Below are 19,735 nucleotides of genomic sequence, written 5' to 3' on the forward strand. Positions count from 1 at the left end.
ATAAATGGTTTTAAATTTCTGTTTGTTGTAAAAAAACGTGTGAATATTTAAGCTGTTGTGGAAACATCTCGTTAATGAAGCGGTTTCCTCTCGTGGGGTCTGCAGGTGTGTTTCATGTGTAACCCCGTCTGTTTGAATGGGCCATGTTTTTAATGGACATATATGTCTTCAGATATGACCCGTAACAAGTTGACCGTACTTTTGCAGTGTTTCTGTTCGTGGACGAACCGATGAGAGATGCTTCTTATAATGACCTGAAGTGGCTGTGTTGTTTGGAGGTGTTGTCGTATGACAGATGGAACTTCCTGAAATCTGTTTCCACACTGATGTTAGAATGAACAGTAAAAATGGAAAATATCCGTCAAATATAACATATTATATCTGGATGTTGAGGAAATGGACTCCGCTGTTGGTTGTTTTTCCTCTTGGACCTGAACTTCTGCAAAGTGAGCACATGCTGCTCCAGGAGGGACGACTCGATCAATAACCACTCCGCCCTCCATAATCCGGCTTACAGTGGTAAAAAGCAGCTTCCAGGGATGCCTTGGCTGGTTTTTATGGCTTCATTGATTTTAGTTTTTTTTTTTAAATCCTGAGTCCTTCATTTTTTTTTTTTTTTAAATAACTTGCCCGAAATACCAGAAACACCTGTGTGTCAGATTGTGTCTATTAAAGGTACTTTTGGTTGTACATTTTTAACCAAAAACCAAAGTTTTTTTTTTTTTTTTAAATTCGTAATTTGTTCATAATAATATTTTAAAGCAGCCATTAACATTTTTATCTTAGTTGGGAAGCTCATAATTTGTACAACCACAGTTTAGGTTTCACATTTAGCCTGTCTTCTACTTAGTTAGAGGTTTTTGCTCAAAACAAGAGGACAAAATACCCAATTTTAGTGGTACCCTGTAAGGTCTTACAGATTTCTATGTAGTCTTTATACTGTGATAAAAATCTTTAGTTTTTGTTTGCATCAGCTATTTGCTTTTATTTTCTTGTGTATTATAAAGTTGTTTTATTTTATTTATGTGATTTTCTTGAGTTTACATCTTTATTTTTAATTAAATTCTATATTTATTAAAAATAAAGCTCCATATGTATATTTATTGTGATTTCTGCAGCAATCAACACTGTTTCTGGAGAATCTGGTATGAACGGTTCTTTGTAACAGCAGATTTATTTTTTATGTGAAACACTTGAGATAATCGCTGTGGCTTGTCAGATTACACAGATTAACCCTGAATGACTGGTAAATTCAGGTTAAATTGGAACTTTCAGAACTTTGTTGTACTTTCATCTCTGTGATTGTGGGTTTTCTGCTCATCTGCTTCCAGCAGCAAACAAACAAAAGCAGAAAAGTCACTGATTAAACCAGAAAAGTCTCAATGAAGTAACAAAAACAAGGACAAACAAACAATATTGAGACAGGATTTAAATCTGGCTTAGACTTGGCTGTTCTGTAACCTTCTTTTTCTTCTTTTTGAGCCAGTCTTGGTGGATTTGCATGCAAGCCTAGTGTGATTATCCTGTTAAAAGGTCTCCGTCTAGTTCAGCTTAAATTTTCAGACGGATCCCCTCATGTTGCTAAAAACTTTGGTTTGGTAATGATTTCGTATTTGCATCACTGACAGAAAGCTGAGCCGTCTCTGCTGCAGCGAATCAGCTCCACATCATGACACCTCCCTCGCCGTGCTTCAGTCGGAGGCTGGAAATGATAAACAATGTTCTGTCTTTAATTGCCTGAATTTACTGGAAAAGGATTCATAGATGAGCTGGCTTCATTATACTAGTAAACCTACACACACACACACACACACACACACACACACACACACACACATACACATATATATATATGTATATCTATTTTGCTTTGTACCTGTATATATTGTGTCTTGTGCTTGTCCTGCTTTACTGTTGGTGTTGTATTGCTACTGGTATCCAAATTTCCCTGAGGGCTCTCTGAAGGGATTAATGAAGTATTTCTATTCTATTCTATATATACATATATATATGTATGTAAAACCTCCAGTTAATATATATATATGTATATACATATGTATATTCATATATATTCTGCTTTGTCTGTTTTTATTTCTTTATATCTGAAGAGTTGTGGTTTTGTTTGTGAAGTTGTCTCAACATTTTGGCCATCTGGATCCCAGTGTGAATGTGGCTAAGCCGCCCCCCTTTCTGTGACAGGTTCAGGGCACTTTGTGGTCCACCGTTCACTGTTTTTCCAACGGTCACATGAGGCGTTTTAAGTTGCTGTTGCTCCATTGTGAAGTTGACAGACACCATATTGCATGTGGATCTTTGGAAGTCCGTCTGGGTCTGTCTGCATGTAGTCAGGTTATCCCACCCAACACTCCTGGTGCGGGGCATGACACACTCCCCAACGGCATGAGCAGCCGTTGTCATTTTGATTCGTTAAGCTCAATTTGTCATTGTCACTTACCACTGTGTCATCTGTCCGCTGTCATTTAGCTGCTAGCCCTCGCCCTCGCTCTGCAGACCTGACTTCCCGTCATCATTACTTTTAGTTAGTTAATTTGGTTTTTGTTCTTTGTCACATAATGGGAGGGCACGCAGACACCATGTGTGTTTTAACGTGCTTTGTCGTAGTGCAGACGGAGCCTTGCAAGCTGTGATGTAGTGACCTTTAAAAAAAAAAAGGCAATCTTTGTGCACCAGTGGATATAAAAGATGATTATTTTCATCTGACTGATTCATTTGTGGCACAGAATGAATTCTGTTCAGGATTTGAACAGAAAGGATGTAATTCAAGCTGTGACTCAGAATTAATGTTTACACTTTAAATGTAGTTAATTTAATTCTACCTCAAGACTCTTACATATCCTCTTTAACACAATTATCTAACACACTCCAATACAGCTTTCTTAGGTGCTTGCTAACATATTGAGGTGCTTATTATAAGATATTTTTTATATATAATTAAGACATGTTGTATAAAATAACATGGATTAAAGTACAAAAACGATCCCTGCAATTGTTTTAATTACAGATATTTTTGTTCTTTTCAGCTCAGAGTTGTGTTTCATGGCCTCACATTCATATCCTTTAAAGTGCTTTAAACATCGTGATGCTTTAGGTGAGTAGCTAATGAAATTGATTTCTTTAAGCTCATGTAGCCTTGATAAGGATTGCTTGACCAGATCATCTGGTAATAGAGGGTCTTTAGCAGTCTGTCTACTGGAGCAGCTGTCAGAACTTGGCTTGAGTCATAGGTTTGGAGCTCCTTGGATAATAAACTGGGATTTATTTCAGAGGAATCAGTGGAATTAGACACCTAATCTGCCTGTGTGGTTTTATAAGTTGACTAATCTTGACATAGACATCCGTTGTTTGGGCTCATCTTAGTGTGCTTACACTATAAGCTGATTAATGTGATGTGTTATTGTGGCAACTGTTGATCAGCTGAGAGTCTGATGCCACTTTAATTCTGCATATTGTACGGGGGTCCCAGTGGGAGAGCATTAAGGACTGGCAATTAGCCATTTATGGAACCCAGCCCCATTTGTGGTTGATGGTAGATCACTCACTGAGATAAGAAACTGATCCACTTAACTACTTTACCTCTTTGTGTAGTGTCATGTTAAAGTTTTGGGGTTCTTGTTGTGCAGTTGTACATAACTGCATACTAACTGTGTATACATAACTGTACCTGCATATTTGTTTGACTGCACCAGTTTACAACAAAATCACAAAACACCTTCAAAGATACAATCCAGTTCAATTAAATGATATGTTATCCAGTTATAATCCAATTAAATCAAATTCGTTATCATCCACATTTGTCTAATTCAGTATAATGTTTTCATGAAAGCTGAGGAAAGCAATGGATTGGTCTTTGATCCAGTCCCCCGTCCTGAACTTAAAGGAGATGATGACTCACTTTAAACAGGAAGAAACCTCCAGCCGAACCAGAGCCAGGAGGCCGGCCATCTGCCTGGACCGGTTGGGGAAGAAACTGACCACCCAGCTTTGTTTTGTCTCGTCCTTCATTGATTTTTGAGTAATTTTGTTTGCTTTTTCAATCAATACAGTTGAACATTTCACTGTCATTTAAGACGATCAGTAGCATTGATTAATCTGCTCTAAACTTTAGGTAAGTAAAAGTTAACCTAGATTTTATTTGAGTTCTGATTTTTACAGAGACCCTGAAGGGCCAATAATAAATGCTGTGTGCAAAACATGATTCATCATGATTTAAGAGCATAATTTAATAAACTTTTACTGCTACGTAGTTTTCTTCATGACAAACTTTAAACTAGATTCTAAATCTCAGGAAATTTGCACAAGTATCCATAAAACGTTAATTAAATGTTCTAATCAGTCAAATATCAACTATTATGCCCTCCTTACAGAGTCAAACAGTCCAGTAGTTCAATTAAACTTTATTTATTCAGCACCAGTCTACAACGTCACCAAAACCAGGAAGGAAAACCTCTATCAGAACCAGAATCAGGAAGGAAAACCTCCATCAGAACCAGGAAGGAAAACCTCCATCAGAACCAGAAAGGAAAACCTCCATCAGAACCACAACCAGGAAGGAAAACCTCCATCAGAACCAGAACCAGGAAGGAAAACCTCCATCAGAACCAGAAAGGAAAACCTCCATCAGAACCAGAATCAGGAAGGAACCTCCATCAGAACCAGGAAGGAAACCTCCATCAGAACCAGAACCAGAAAGGAAAACCTCCATCAGAACCAGAACCAGGAAGGAACCTCCATCAGAACCAGAAAGGAAAACCTCCATCAGAACCAAAACCAGGAAGGAACCTCCATCAGAACCAGAACCAGGAAGGAACCTCCATCAGAACCAGAAAGGAAAACCTCCATCAGAACCAGGAAGGAAAACCTCCATCAGAACCAGAACCAGAAAGGAAAACCTCCATCAGAACCAGAACCAGGAAGGAACCTCCATCAGAACCAGAAAGGAAAACCTCCATCAGAACCAGAACCAGGAAGGAACCTCCATCAGAACCAGAAAGGAAAACCTCCATCAGAACCAAAACCAGGAAGGAACCTCCATCAGAACCAGAACCAGGAAGGAAAACCTCCATCAGAACCAAAACCAGGAAGGAACCTCCATCAGAACCAGAACCAGGAAGGAACCTCCATCAGAACCAGAAAGGAAAACCTCCATCAGAACCAAAACCAGGAAGGAAAACCTCCATCAGAACCAAAACCAGGAAGGAACCTCCATCAGAACCAGGAAGGAAAACCTCCATCAGAACAAACCAAAACAAGGAAGAAAAATCTTCATCAGACCCCGAAACAAGAAGAAACCTTCCACCCGAACCACCACCAGATAGGAAAACCTCCATCAGGACCAGGAAGGACAGTCATCTTCCTGGACCAGTTGGGGTGGAGAGGACAGGAAAGAGGGGTCAACAAGTAGCATAACTCTAAACCATGGATGCCTCCTGAGAAAGAAGAGAAACACAAATGATCGACAACAACAATGTCAGATATTTCTAGAGAGGAGCCCAGTGCATCATGGGACATCCCCCGGCAGAGAGGAGCCCAGTGCATCATGGGACGTCCCCCGGCACCTATAGCAGCAGGACTAGAGGATGGATCAGGGTCACCAAGCCAGACCTGCTATAAGATTCATCAGGAAGATGATCTGAAGGTAGAGAGGGTGTCTGCTTGCTGAAGAAGTTAAATTCTCTAAATATATATTATATAAAATACTGATATATATTATAAAAAATTATAATTATATTTAATATTTCTTTGCTTCTTTTCTTATTGCCTTTTGCATCAGAAACCACCCATTATGAAGAGAAGCATATCTCCTCAGCTTGTTAGAGCTGCAGCATTCATGCTCAGCCACGTTCAATAACACGGAGATTCATGTTGGATCGTAGGCAGAATGCCAGCAAACACTGACCGTGCTGAACCAATAGACTCATTTCTCCCTTTTTCTCTTTTTTTGCTGCCTTGCACTACTGGTTTTGATACCTAAGACATTTTCAGTGGGTTGCTCACATTTATAATTTGAATGAATCAACATTTACAAAATCTGTTGCAATGCTGTACAAAGTAAAAGACTTTCTGCATCAAAAATCACTTAGCATTTTCTTTAACTCGATTGTTCCCTAGATGATGTACTGTGTGGGGAATCACTTATTATACAAATACAAATCCAGTCTTTTTGTTGCAAAATAGACAACTCTGTTATTCATCCCGTTACACACACTGGAATTTAGAGATTTAGTACAATTCAAATGATACAGAGCAAACAGTAACCAATTACCAGTCCATATTCAGAAGCTGTTTAAAAAGAGGATAAAAATGATGAACTCAAAGGAAATAACAGGTTTAATAAAACTCAAAGATTCGGAGCTGACCACATAAATACAAGCTTTACTTTGAAATCATTAAAAAAAAGTACAGAAATTCTAAAATAATGATGAATGGTGTGATTTATTTAAATAGTATGTTTTCTTATTTATAACATATAGCGCTATATGACCTAACTATCTTCCTGCTTTCCTTTTTTCATGCATATCTTTTTATTTTGCTTTTTAGATACCAAATAAAGATTACTATTACTATTAAAGGCAAATGAGGTCAAATCTAATGTAACATAGTGTTTTAAGTGGTTCATTTTTCTTACAATGGCGTTTCTGTACAGATGCTGATTCAGAGGGGATCAAATCTTTGTTGGTCCAAATTGGTCAAATACACTTTCTATGTAGCTGTTTTTTCACATGCCTTGAAGAAATGTGCATATTGGAAGTCAACTTAAGCATTCAATCTGTTTTTGCTAACAAGACTATAAAAACTTAAATCAGGGATAGTCGGGTGTAAGTCACTGTTAAAGCATACCATCATGCATGGCTCTGTACCATGGCAGCTTCAATGACAGGGTGCTTTTCAGAAAATGAGAAGCACAATTTAACATTAAATACAAAAGAAAAAGTAAAAAAAGAACACTGGATAAAAACTGTATTAACACATGATCAAGAAACAGATTTGGAGTTTTTAGTAGGATGAACCGTGGGTCTACCTCTCTCTGCCGGCCTTTGCTTCGCTGACCGGTGTAACATGCACTTTGCAACCATGGTGTCTTGTTGTAAATCTGCCTGGAAAACATTTGCTTCTCATTTGGGAACATCTTTTGGGTTCGACTTGAGTTCGGCCAGAGTAGGTGATCCCTAGTTTAAGCAGTGTTCCATTAGCCTGGCATGCTTTAAATAAAGAGAAAACAGTCAACTCCCTTCACTAAAATGTACTGAATTACTAGCACTCAAAGGTCCTGTGCGGTCTTCTTAAGTCACAGACCCGTCTCATGTTCAAACAGAGAAGGTGGAGATCAATGAAATCACTATGGAGGCATCTTGCTCTTGTCTTCAAATGATGAATTACCAGGAACCTGAAGGTCTAGTTCAGCCTTGACCATGGCAACAGTCCTAATAGATAAACACATTAGATAAATTAGATAAAATTAGACATAGATAAAGCCCAGACGTAAAGGACATGGAGACCAAAAACATACTGGTGTTGGTAAAGACTAAAAACTGTTTTAATCATAATATTTTCTGCAGGTTCACCAATCTGAGACAAACTGGGTCTAAAACTGTGGAACAGTTTCAGAAAAATGTTCCTCAGATCATCTACAGTGTAGAATATCATCAGAAGATGCAGAGAATCAGGAGGAATCTCTGTGTGTGGGGACTAGGCTGGATGCTGGTGATGTTCTGCATTAAAAGCAGACATGATTCTCTACTGGAAACCACTGCATGGACTCAGGAAGACTTCCAGAAACCACTGTCTGTGAACACAGTTCACAGGAGAAGAGTCTGGCTGCTGAACTGGCCTGCCTGCAGTCCAGACCTTTCACCTATGGGACAACATTCCTCGCCAGCATCAACATCTGATATGTTGTTTATGTTCTACTGGGAATAAAACATGGGTTGATGAGATGTGGAAATCATTAAATTGTGTTTTTAGTTATGTTTAAGAAAGAATCCCAACTTTTTAGGAGTTGTTATATATACGTAGGACACAATGACACTGCTCAGGCCAGTCTGAACGTGGATAATCTGCCAGCCCGTCGCCAAGATGACAAAAACTAAATTTGTATTATTAAGATTCACATCAGTGTCACAGTTTCTCTAAAATGTTGTTTGGTTGCAGCAAATCAGTTAACGTTTAGTTTTTACCAACAGCAGAATGAATTATTTAGATAAGTAGTTGTAACCTATTTCTGGAAAGTAAAATGCAACACACATAAAGCTTTCGAGATTAAATTAAATAAAAACACACTCACACACAAATAAAGAGATTCCTTTGACCAATCTAAAAATACAACCCTTGAGGCGCCAGAGTTTTCAAAGTTTTTAACTCATAAGAACCTGACGTGACATATTTGTCAGATTCAGTTTCTGAGACATTTTGCTTCAATTTATGGTTTAAACTTTGCTCATAATCCTGTTGAACACAATCTGATACTTTTCTTCTGTCCCCTAATAGAAACCCAGAAGCAGAAAACCACATTATAATATTTTTAATATATCACATGGTAATAAATGGTAGATATCCCCCAAAAATGCAATTATTTTGTTACATTATGTTAAAGGGCCAAATAAAGACCTCATATTTAAAAAATTGGACTTTTCTCACCATTTTTTCATGGGTCGGGTTAAGGCATATTATAAATGAGGGAAAAAAAGTTTATGATGGCAATATATTACTCGTGTAATTTCATGTTGTGGCATCCCAGGTTGCCAGCCGTATTTGATTCCATAACTTTCACTATGAGTGATGATATTTATACTGATATAGAAATCAGTTCTTTGGCTTTGGGGTGGCGGGTTGTGCAGCGACGGCTGATCGTTGACGACCGATTCACATGTCTGTAGATTGTGCACACAATGCTACATACAAGTTGTTGCTGAAGCAGAACATTTAGTGCTCATTCATGGTTCAGATACTTCTTTGATTTTGTGGTTAATCATTTTGTTAGAGAACAACATGCTTTGTAAAAAACTCCTGAACATACCTTTTAAAACTGTGAAAGATCTGGTTTTTGTGCTCTTATATCAGATTTGGACTGGAACTAAATAAGCCATTAAATTTTATTTATTAGTATTTTTTAATAGCTCACAGCTGTAGTTTTTTGCAGACATCTGTTTATAAAAGAACTGATGCGTTGTCACGTAACATCTTGATACCAAAACCTGGGCCTTAGTCCTTCCAAGCAACAATGGTTTGTACCATCATTGTACTAAATTGTTTCTGAAAAGAATGATCAGATCTAAATGGATTGATCAGCTCAGAGGGACTGTGGCAGAGCAGAACGCCTCTTTCCGGTGGGACGTGCCCGGAACACCTCACCAGGGAGGCGTCCAGGAGGCATCCTAACCAGATGCACGAGCCACCTCATCTGGCTCCTCTGGATGTGGAGGAGCAGCAGCTCTACTCTGAGCCCCTCCCGGATCACCGAGCTTCTCACCCTATATGTATGTATGTATATATATATATGATTATATATATATATATATATATATATGCATACATTTACCTGTGAGGGTATGTGGATAAATGAGTGTTTATCTGTAATCCTGTATGTGTTTGTAGGTGTGTGTATTGATGCAACAATGGGTATGGGGATTTTGGGGACTTATTTCAGCAAGCTTATGCCAATCTAATTTTACACCACACAGAGTTTTGGTGCTTTTCTGGCCGGCCTGCAGTCCAGATCTGTCTCCTGATGAAAATAAGTAGCGCATAAACAAGTGCAGAATCATGAAACATCAACCATGAGCAAGAATGAACAGATTCCTGCTGCAAAACTGCAAATAAAATGAAATGCAGTTGTGATCACAGGGTGGAGTTTTTGCACATACTGGGCAGGTGTTGGGAAACTCCCTCTAAAAAGCTTAATCACCCATACATTTGGGAATCCTTCTGCAAATATTTCAGCAGATCAAACATGTAACTTCTCACTCATCCCTTGCTAAAGGTACTGTTAGTCTCTCCTTGAAATGATGGACTACCTTTCCTTTGACAACGTGCAGGTGAAAGGTGAGGTATTAAAAGCTGTCAGAAAGCTAAGTTAGCCTTAGGGACTTAAAGATATCCAGGGTAACGTGTTGGGAATTGGGAGGAGTAAAAGCACTGTATGTTGGTGGTCTAGACCTGTGCAACTTTAGCAAGTGTTGGGATGTTGTGCATCAAAACAGCTTCAAAAGTAGCTCCTTAGTGCACAAGTTTGGTTGTTTATTCAGAGGACCCCCTGATTGATGTGTAGACTGAACATTTGCATTTCTCACAAAACATTATATCCCCCCTGTTCCACTTACCTTACACCTATTCTCACCACACACAGTCATTCAAGGCATTGAGGAAAATCCCAACAGAGTAATGACGGGAAAGTTCTTTGTTCTGGCCTCTTAGTGGAATCTGTTGGTGCTGACAGACGAAGCTATTAAAGAACACCAGCTCTTAAATTCAAACAGGACACACTCGGTGTTTGATTCTGTGACAACATTCTCCAAAGCTTGCCCTGACTCATTATACTTTCAAAGCTTGCCGGCACACCTCAACGTGGGAATGACACTTTTTAACCCATCTCTATTTGAACAGGTCGATTCCACTTTCTCTGTGCTCTGCTTCTGGCATTCAGCGGCTTTTTCTGGGTTATAATAGAGCGCCGGCTCAATGCACAAGCTCAGGACTTCAAAAACAGTTAACAAATACTGAGTATACGTTATAAGTGTGCACACAGATGCACCTAGCCCTCTTTGAAGTTTGAATTAACTCAGTTTTATTGTTGACAAGCTGGCAGATTGACACAAAGGCGCTGACAGATAGGAATCAATAGATCCACCTGCTGAACTCTTGATTCCATTACCTGTGGTTTTATATGCCACATGTGTTTTAACTGAATCCTTCTCATATTTATCTTAATGCTGGCACTGTGGATTTAAAATAGTTGATTTCTTTTCATCATAACATTGTTTTAGCTCCGAAACATGCTGAAGGTCCACCAGAACGTTCTTCATGGGCCTCATTTGACATTTGACTGTAAAGTCTAATTTAACATCACTTTACTGGCTGCATTTTACAGTTCATTTTAAGATTCTTATTTGTTTTAAATCCCTAAATGGTCTGGCCCTGCTGTACCTCTCTGAGCTGCTTTTCCAGTATTCGCCAGCCCAGCGCCTCAGATCAGCTGATCAGCTCCTTATGGGGGTACCGAGGTCTAGGCGGAACCTCAGAGGGGATAGAGCCTTTCAGTCACTGCTCCTAAACTGTGGAACTCTTTGCAGCTACAGGTCAGAAACCTCATCATGGTCCAGTTTTTGTGATCTGGCCTTCGATCTAGCATGAGACTCTTGCTTTCATGTTTTTATTGGTTTTAGTGTTTTATTGTTTTATCCATTTATTACCGTTGTTTCTGATTTCACTTTGCATTTTATTTTACTTTTAAATTGATTGCTTCTATGCTGTGTTCAGTACTTTGTTCAACTGAGGTTTTGTTAAAGTACCATTAATCACAGAAGTTTTCATTGTACCATAACAGATTATTTATCATGTTTTTAATACTCCTGTCAGCAGTTATGCACCTGTAGTTACAGAATAAGACACTTTACTTACTTGTTACATGTACTCATTGAGGATGAATGACTTTACATAAACACACACACACACACACACACATAACACCCTTTAGACACACACTCTCTCATACCACTGATGACAGCCTCACATTCATTTAGAAAAAACACACACGTATAAACGACAGTAAATATCCTGCAGGGCTTGAGCACAGTTTCCAACTTCTCTAGTTTATCCAGATCAGCTGTTGAATGCTTGCTGCTAGCAGAGTTATCAGGACATCTCAGCTGGACGATATCCATCAAAAATGATCTTTGTCTTGTTCAGAGAACCAGCTTACAGAGTTCTAAAGCTAAACTGTCCGAACCATTTGTGTCAATTCTGCTTCAGAACCACAACCTCATTTCTGGATCACGTCCTAAAACTACACATGCCTTAATCACGTCTTTAAAAAAGAATGTTTTTAAAAGGGATTTGTGTTAATGCCCCATTAACAGCTCTTAGATAGATATAAATCTATCTATCTATCTATCTATCTATCTATCTATCTATCTATCTATCTATCTATCTATCTATCTATCTATCTATCTATCTATCTATCTATCTATCTATCTATCTATCTATCTATCTATCTATCTATCTATCTATCTATCTATCTATCTATCTATCTATCTATCTATCTATCTATCTATCTATCTATCTATCTATCTATCTATCTATCTATCTATCTATCTATCTATCTATCTATCTATCTATCTATCTATCTATCTATCTATCTATCTATCTATCTATCTATCTATATATATATATATATATCTATATATATATATATCTATATATATATATATATATATCTATATATATATATATATATATATATATATATATATATATATATATATATATATATGTACTGATGCCAGTGTTGGTCTGCGTATGTGAACAGGACATTGAGGCGTCCACTAAAGACTCGCCCAGTTCTACCAGTCTAATAGGAAATCAGTCACGCATCAGTGTCTGCAGCTTGCTCTCAACACCCCCTGTTCGTGTCAGAAAACAAAAACCACGGGCGTCCCCACAATACATAGCCGCTGGGGCAGCCGGGCCAACACCTCCAAAGCAAATAGGCTTACCCGCTCTTTTTAAGAGCAGCATAATGCTCAGCCTTTGTTCCTTCCTATCCTCCACCCTGGTCATCCTGCTCCATAACAGGTGCCTTTCTGATTCATTGTCCCTTCATTTCCAAAAGCCCATCTGTTTTTTATGTGCGCCTCCTGAGCTGACTTTGTAGGTGACTTTTTCTAAATGCACTCAACAGACCTGCATGGTTTTATTCTGTGTAGTGCATTGAAAGCATGGCTTAGTAAGCAAGCACTTGTGTGTGTGCTTGTGTTTGTTCAGTTTCTTTAATGGAGGTAAATATGCTCTTCCTGTAGAAAATTGCACTGTTTTTCTTACTGTTGTGAAGAGAGAAATATATTTTTCCTGCTAAATGTCTTCTCAGAAACCATCTCATCCTCTGTGGATGACGAACGAATTCATCCCATTGATTCTCTGCAGATTGAACCTTTTTAAAGTCTTTGCACTAACTTGTAGATCCTCTGGAACTCTCTGTAACCTCACTGGGAGGCAATATTTCTATAATTTAATTATTACTTTTTTAAGACAAATTTTCATGGTATCTATTCTTTGAATACACAATTTTTCCCCATAATGGTCAAACACTCCTTCTCCCCTGCCTGACATCTGATAGACTTAATAGACAGTGGAAGGTTTGGACACAAACAACCACCACCCCGTGGTCTAAATGGGGTCAGCAGCATTCATGTGTTCTCCCTTGGGGTAGGTTAAATTACTGTGTGTACTCTAAACACATCATACATATATTATATGTCAGCGAGTCATGTAACTTCACTTTCAAGTCTTGCTTTTGACTGGAACTGTATTGTCGTATTAACAGGATGCAGCTATCATGGTGCAGAAAGGCTTCTGGGAGTTTAAATGTTGCCCTCAGGTCACTAAGTTAGAGACATTTTTATTGTTACTGAAGTTATGTTTAGTTTGTGTGGTGATTCTTCTTCTTACCATAACTGAAGTATTTGTGGATTTTAGTGGAGTCCCGACAGCTTTCTAATTTACACAATATATTAATAAAGATTTGATCATACAGTGGGCTGGTTGTGTGTTACTCAAGCACACCTGTCACATAGCTGTCAGGGCCGATGCAGAAACCGGCCTAATACCAAGCTGTGTCTTTAACTGCGGAGGGAAACCACGCTTCAACACAGGGAGAACACTCCAAACAGAAACCTAGAACAACTCAGGTGAGGTGGCACCACCATGTCCTCTGTGATATTAACTTTCATAGTAAAGACATTCCTGCAAAATGATTGATTTATTGCTAAATACTTCTGGAGAACTTCTGGAAAATATTGGTAAATGATTGATTTTGATTTTTGTAGAGTTGTTGGTGTGCTTGGATTTAACATCCTGCCGCATGACCCAGTTCTGCCAAGCTTTAACTGTCAGGCAGACTTTATCAGGGGGGCCTTTACTGGGTCCACACCATTACCACCCGAGTGACCCGGCCATGAGTCGGGTGGGCGGAGTTTAGAGCGGGCATCAGGCAGATGACCCGCTCAGATCTGATGGCTTGTTTGGCGAGAACCAGCCTTTTAACCACATGGGTGGAACAAACAAATTAGAGTCTGTCTGCAGATAAACTTAGAAAATGTTCCAGCTGGTTAAAACATGCTGATGTTTGGCCTTTAATTAGCTAAGTAGACATCACATTAATATGATTACTTAAACAACTTCTGCTGGTATTTTGTGGTATTTCTTCTCAGCTGCTCTAGCGAAGTTCTGTTCCAATCCAACTGCAGACTACAACCTTTATGATCAATTTTGCCCTGAAAGATCTAATATCTCTTGTTTTGGTGAAGCAAAACAAACGCTTTCCTTTCCATTTAAAGGGCACACTCCTCCTCCGCTCTTCATCACTTCTTCCCGGGTCATCGCCCTGCTGACGGTAAAGGAGTGGACCCACTAATAAAGGAAACGATTGTGTCCCTCTCTCAAACACTGCTGTCATAACTGTGGTCACATTAGAGACACGAGAAACGAAACATCTTTACATTAATAATAATCTAGATAAAGTGGAAATATTTGGAACAAGTTGAAAAAGGTCCATAGAAGGTAAGTTGGTTGTTTTGGGTGCAGTATGTGGAGCTTGATGTGGTAGTAGGGGTGTTAAAGTCTGGTTCACTGTCTGGTAGTGGTGGTGGTTGTTGGATCCTGGTGTAGCTTGCTCTAGGGATGCACTGATCTGATATTGGTATCGGCATCTGTACCAATATTAAAGAAAATTGTAGATCCATAGGTGCAGATCTATTTAGTGTAATTCTCTGCTGTGTGCTTTGAGTGACGTCATGCGCATCGTTAGCGTGGCGTGTCTTTGAGATCATTGCTGATGTCTTTCCTCCTTGGCGTTGTGTTAACACCTGAATGCTGCAGACAAAGAAATTTCATCAAAGTTCTCATTTTTATTGTTGAGGTTGTTTCAGCTCATTTTAAAAACTAGAGTATTTTATGCTAACACGAACTTCTGACATGAACTTTAACCACTCTGTTTTAGATTATTATTTTATTTTAATCCGGTGTTTTTTGTTATTCTTTGTGTGTGTGCACTGTTTGCTCAAACCCTGTAAAACTGCAGACAGACTGAAGAGATAAAGAAGCCAAATAAAAGAAAACATGTCAGTAACTGCTGAGTTGATCCCTGTGCAGCAGAGAGGCCATACATCAGTCAGTCATGTAGGTGGTGTCGAGGTGCAGCAGCAAATAACTTACCGGCGCTAAAGCCAACGGGATCATGAGAGTGCAAACATGATTATTGACAGAAACACAAAAGCAGGTTTAAGCTGGTCTCATCCCAGCTGTGTGAAAATTCAGCTAAATGTAGTCGTGTGCAAAGAGGGTGGGCAGGTGACAGTGTCACCGAGCAGAAAGACACCTCCCTACCGTTTGGTTTCCTTCACTCATTTATCTCCTGGATCGTTTTTATCATTAACATATCGCCAACTGATCAGGCTGTTTGTGTTTCAGTGTGCATGTGTGTGCGCTGATTATAGACAACCTAATAATCTTTCTGTGGCATGAAGCTGTTGAAGACATACTGTTTTGACTTTTCCCTCCTCCTTAAATTCTTGACACACCTTTCCTGCAGAGACAGAAGCTGAATCTTTTGTCTGACTCACTTCAGACAGCAAGGGGCACTGTTTCTCTACCTGAGGATACGCCAGTCATTAAGCTGGGAGCATAGTTCCACCCTTCAGCTCGTGCTGTTAGGTTTTATTCTGCTACCACTTAAGCTCAGTCTCCTCATTTGCTATCCAAAGATCTAAAATGAGTGTTGCATTGAAAGACAAGGCACTGCTGTTGTTTAGCTTCTTTATCTTGTCACTTTTGTTTTGCTAATCAGTCCAAATAGATTTACTTTCAAGGAAATTTAATGCATGAGAGAATGTTGACACAAGTTAATGAGAGAGAAGGATCCAGGATGGAGGCAGTTTCTAAATAAAAACAAATCTGGGCATTTCTGAGCTTAAACTATCTAAACCAGTTCTGACGCTTCTGTGGGTAAAACACCAGCTAGAAGAGAGAAATTAGCTGCTCTGTATATGCAGCTGATCTGTAGAGAATGTGCATCTGACATCACCATTGTCCACCATCTTGGGGGAACCCATCTACACGTTCAGGTTTCTCAGCAGCAAACGTCATTAAGAACATGTTAGAGAGAAACATCCTCACCACGATCAGCCGACAGGAGAAGTGAAGAGTCGTTACGATGCAGAAACTCTGATTAATAACTTCCTTACTAACTGCTGCTCAACAATGAATGAAGTTCTGGTTCCTACACCTGCCATGAATTTATAACCTACTGACCATTAAATGTTCTTGCAGCCATTTTACAAACAGATGAAATCCTGCAAGTCTACAAACTGTCGGCTGCAGCTTCACCATCAGACTGATCAGCAATATGTTCATTAGATATTTAATGATCTGATATCATGATTCTGAAATCAAATCTATGATCTGTTCATCTGTATGGATTCACTTCTCATAAATTAATATATTCTGGGATTCATGAAAGAAAAAGAGATGTCGAAATATACAAAATTCAATCATTAACACATCTTGTTTAAGGAAAAGAAGCAGTGAAGATATGAAAGCAAGCAAAAAATATAATAAAATGTTTACTACAAAAAGAAAGGAAAAAAAATCAAAACTGGATGTGAGTTCCAATACTAAAGATTTGTCATCGTTTTTACTGCATGGTGCATGTTTAAACGGCTTCATGTATAAACCGGATTGGATTGAGCAATTTCAGACCTCAGTGTGCTTGGTCTGTAAAACTGGGGGAGGTTCTGTTAACATGTATGCAGTTACTACCTCGTCTATTCAGAGATTAAATACAGGCCACAAAGCCACAGAAGTAGGATGAGTACCCTTTTATGGCCTCTCTTTCATTCTTGACCCAATTAAATTTTAATATGTATAAAAAAGTGCATAATTTTTTACTGTTTCAGCACTTTGCGCAGCTCATTGGGCCAGGACATATAAAGATGGGTGAACATGTCTGGTGGGAGCAGGTAAGAAAAATTTTACCTTTATTACCAGCTGTCATCCAGTTCAGATCTTGGCAGCCCAGTTTGATCTTATCAAGCTCCCTAATTTAACTGCAGCTTGACAGTTAAAATGAAAAGTGAAATGCGTCAACTCCTAAAGCATGAAAACCAAACAAAAATGAAAAACAAACACATCAACTGAACAAAAGTGTCCTCCTTACAGCCACCTACCAACATATACAGAGGCAATGAGAATATGCAGCAGAACAAACAAGGGAGTGGAACAAAAAAAAAACAGAAAATCTCAGGCTTGGAGGCCTGCGGGTGTCAGGGACAGCTCTACCTCTCACCTTTTAAATTGTGTTTGCACTCGCATGTGTTTGCCTGCCCGTCTGTGTGTAAGTGTGGATAAAAGTGTAATGTTTGTTCTCTGAGCCTGCTTGACAGCTGTCTCTCAGCTAAAGCCTCACACAGCGTGGCCTTTCAGCAGCACTCAGTGCTAATGGAAAAGTAATCTTTAAGATGAGAGGCCATCTAAGAGAAATCATTCATTTTCTGCCAAGCTTTTGTATGAGTGTCGTTGATCACTGTCCTGATGATTTATTCCCCACCTAATAATTGCTGTATGTAAATTTGACTAAAGTTTGTTTAACGTTCACTCAGGACACTAATTTCTTTTCTTGATCACTGGAAAGTTAGATTATGTTGAGTTATCTTTAATCCTAAACACATTTTCATCGTTATTTCTGCACTTCAGCTCTGAGTCATGCTGATGCAACTAAAGTCAGAAGCGATAAACCTTAAACTGAACATTTTCATTGCATTGTCCTTTTTGCAGGATGGCATCAGTCAGTAATATTAGTCACAGAAGTCCTTTATTAAAAAACAAATAAATGTGACAAATCAGTAGTTAAAGTTTGAATCTAGACCAAGCGGTAACCTCTGCCCATAAAATGTGAAGTCTATGCATAAGTGCAAAAACAATTGCAGTTCCCCCCTTATCCATTAGGGGCTGGCTTCAAAACAGAGCAAATCCCCATAGACTCCCATGTTAAAAAGACAAACTTCACAGCAGGAATTAACATGTTTAAAGCCTGGTACAAAAATCCATTTTAGGATTAATAGGTCAAATTTACCTTCATGACAACTGTGAGAGGGTTGAATTTTTTTCTAACTCATCCGTTTGGATGTTATTTAATCTTGAAATTCTGCATAATTTGGGGCGTGTCCTTCTGATTGACAAGAAGGGAGAGTGCAGCACAACCGCAGTTTTTAGCCGGCTAACAGCGTACCTTAGCTTTAGCCTGCCTATCTGTGTTAGCTGGTTAGCTACCGTTGCTCGGGGTTAGCTCGGAGTTGGATGGTTGTCAATCATCCAACCCTACCTTGACAGCCCCCCTCTTAGCTCCACCTCTTTGGCCATTTTTGGATTTTCCAGGACTAACGACACGCGTGACGCAATCCTGAGGCCACCAAACCGGATCCCCTCAACACCTCGGCTGCACCTAGAAATTCTGTCCATAAAGGTTATGAACAGAATCGATGACAAAGGGCAGCCTTGGCGGAGTCCAACCCGCACTGGAAACGATTCTGATTTACTGCTGGCGATGCGGACCAAGCTCTGACACCGGTCGTACAGGGAACGGACAGCTCGTACAAGCGGGTCCGGCACTCCATACTCCCGGAGTACCCCCCACAGGAGTCCCCGGGGGACACGGTTGAACGCCTTCTCCAAGTCTACAAAACACATGTAGACTGGTTGAGCTAACTCTTATGCCCCCTCAAAGACCCCGAAGAGAGTGTAGAGCTGGTCCACTGTTCCACGACCGGGACGAAAACCACACTGCTCCTCCTCAATCCAAGGTTCGACTATCCGACTGACCCTCCTCTCCAGCAACTCTGAATAGACCTTACCAGGGAGGCTGAGGAGTGTGATCCCACTGTAGTTGGAGCACATCCTTCAGTACCTCTTTTTGAAGAGGGGGACCACCACCCCAGCCTGCTAGTCCAGGGGAACTGTCCCCGATGTCCACGCGATGCTGCAGAGGTGTGTGTCAGCCAAGACAGCCCTACAGCATCCAGAGCCTTCAGGAACTCTGGCCGGACCTCATCCACCCCTGGGGCCTTGCCACAGAGGAGCATTTTATCCACCTCAACGACCTCAGCCTCAGAGATGGGAGAGCCAACACCAAACTCTGCTTCCTCATAGGAAGGCGTGTTGGTGGGATTGAGAAGGTCTTCGAAGTGTTCCCTCCACTCCCTCACAACGTCTCGAGTGGAGGTCAGCAGCCCCCCCCCCCTCCCCACTGATGGAGCACTACTTTCCCCTCCTGAGCTGCCAGATGGTGGACCAGAATTTCCTCGAAGCCATCATTCTTCTTAGCCTCTCAAAACTCCTCCCATGTCCGAGTTTTTGCCTTAGCGACCCCCGAAGCTGCGCTCCGCTTAGTCTGCTGATACCCATCAGCTGCCTCCGGAGTCCCACAGGCCAAAAAGGCTTGATAGGACTCCTT

The 19,735-nt window shown here is 39.9% G+C and overlaps 1 protein-coding gene across 5 annotated transcripts in view; it reads left to right on the top strand.

Annotated features, from left to right (window-relative positions):
* brip1 (BRCA1 interacting helicase 1) overlaps positions 1-19,735 on the top strand; it is a 125,819-nt gene that overhangs the window by 81,172 nt on the left and 24,912 nt on the right. The window contains exon 27 of one of the 5 annotated variants that reach the window (XM_041995297.1): positions 208-698. The exons of the other annotated variants lie outside the window; for them this stretch is intronic. Coding sequence (XP_041851231.1) covers positions 208-234 — 27 coding nt within the window. The 3' untranslated portion in view covers positions 235-698. Of the gene's footprint in view, positions 1-207; positions 699-19,735 lie in introns of those variants that run through there. 5 annotated transcript variants of the gene reach the window in all.

This window comes from Melanotaenia boesemani, chromosome 9, assembly GCF_017639745.1.
Source record: "Melanotaenia boesemani isolate fMelBoe1 chromosome 9, fMelBoe1.pri, whole genome shotgun sequence".
Taxonomy (NCBI): Eukaryota; Metazoa; Chordata; class Actinopteri; order Atheriniformes; family Melanotaeniidae; genus Melanotaenia; species Melanotaenia boesemani.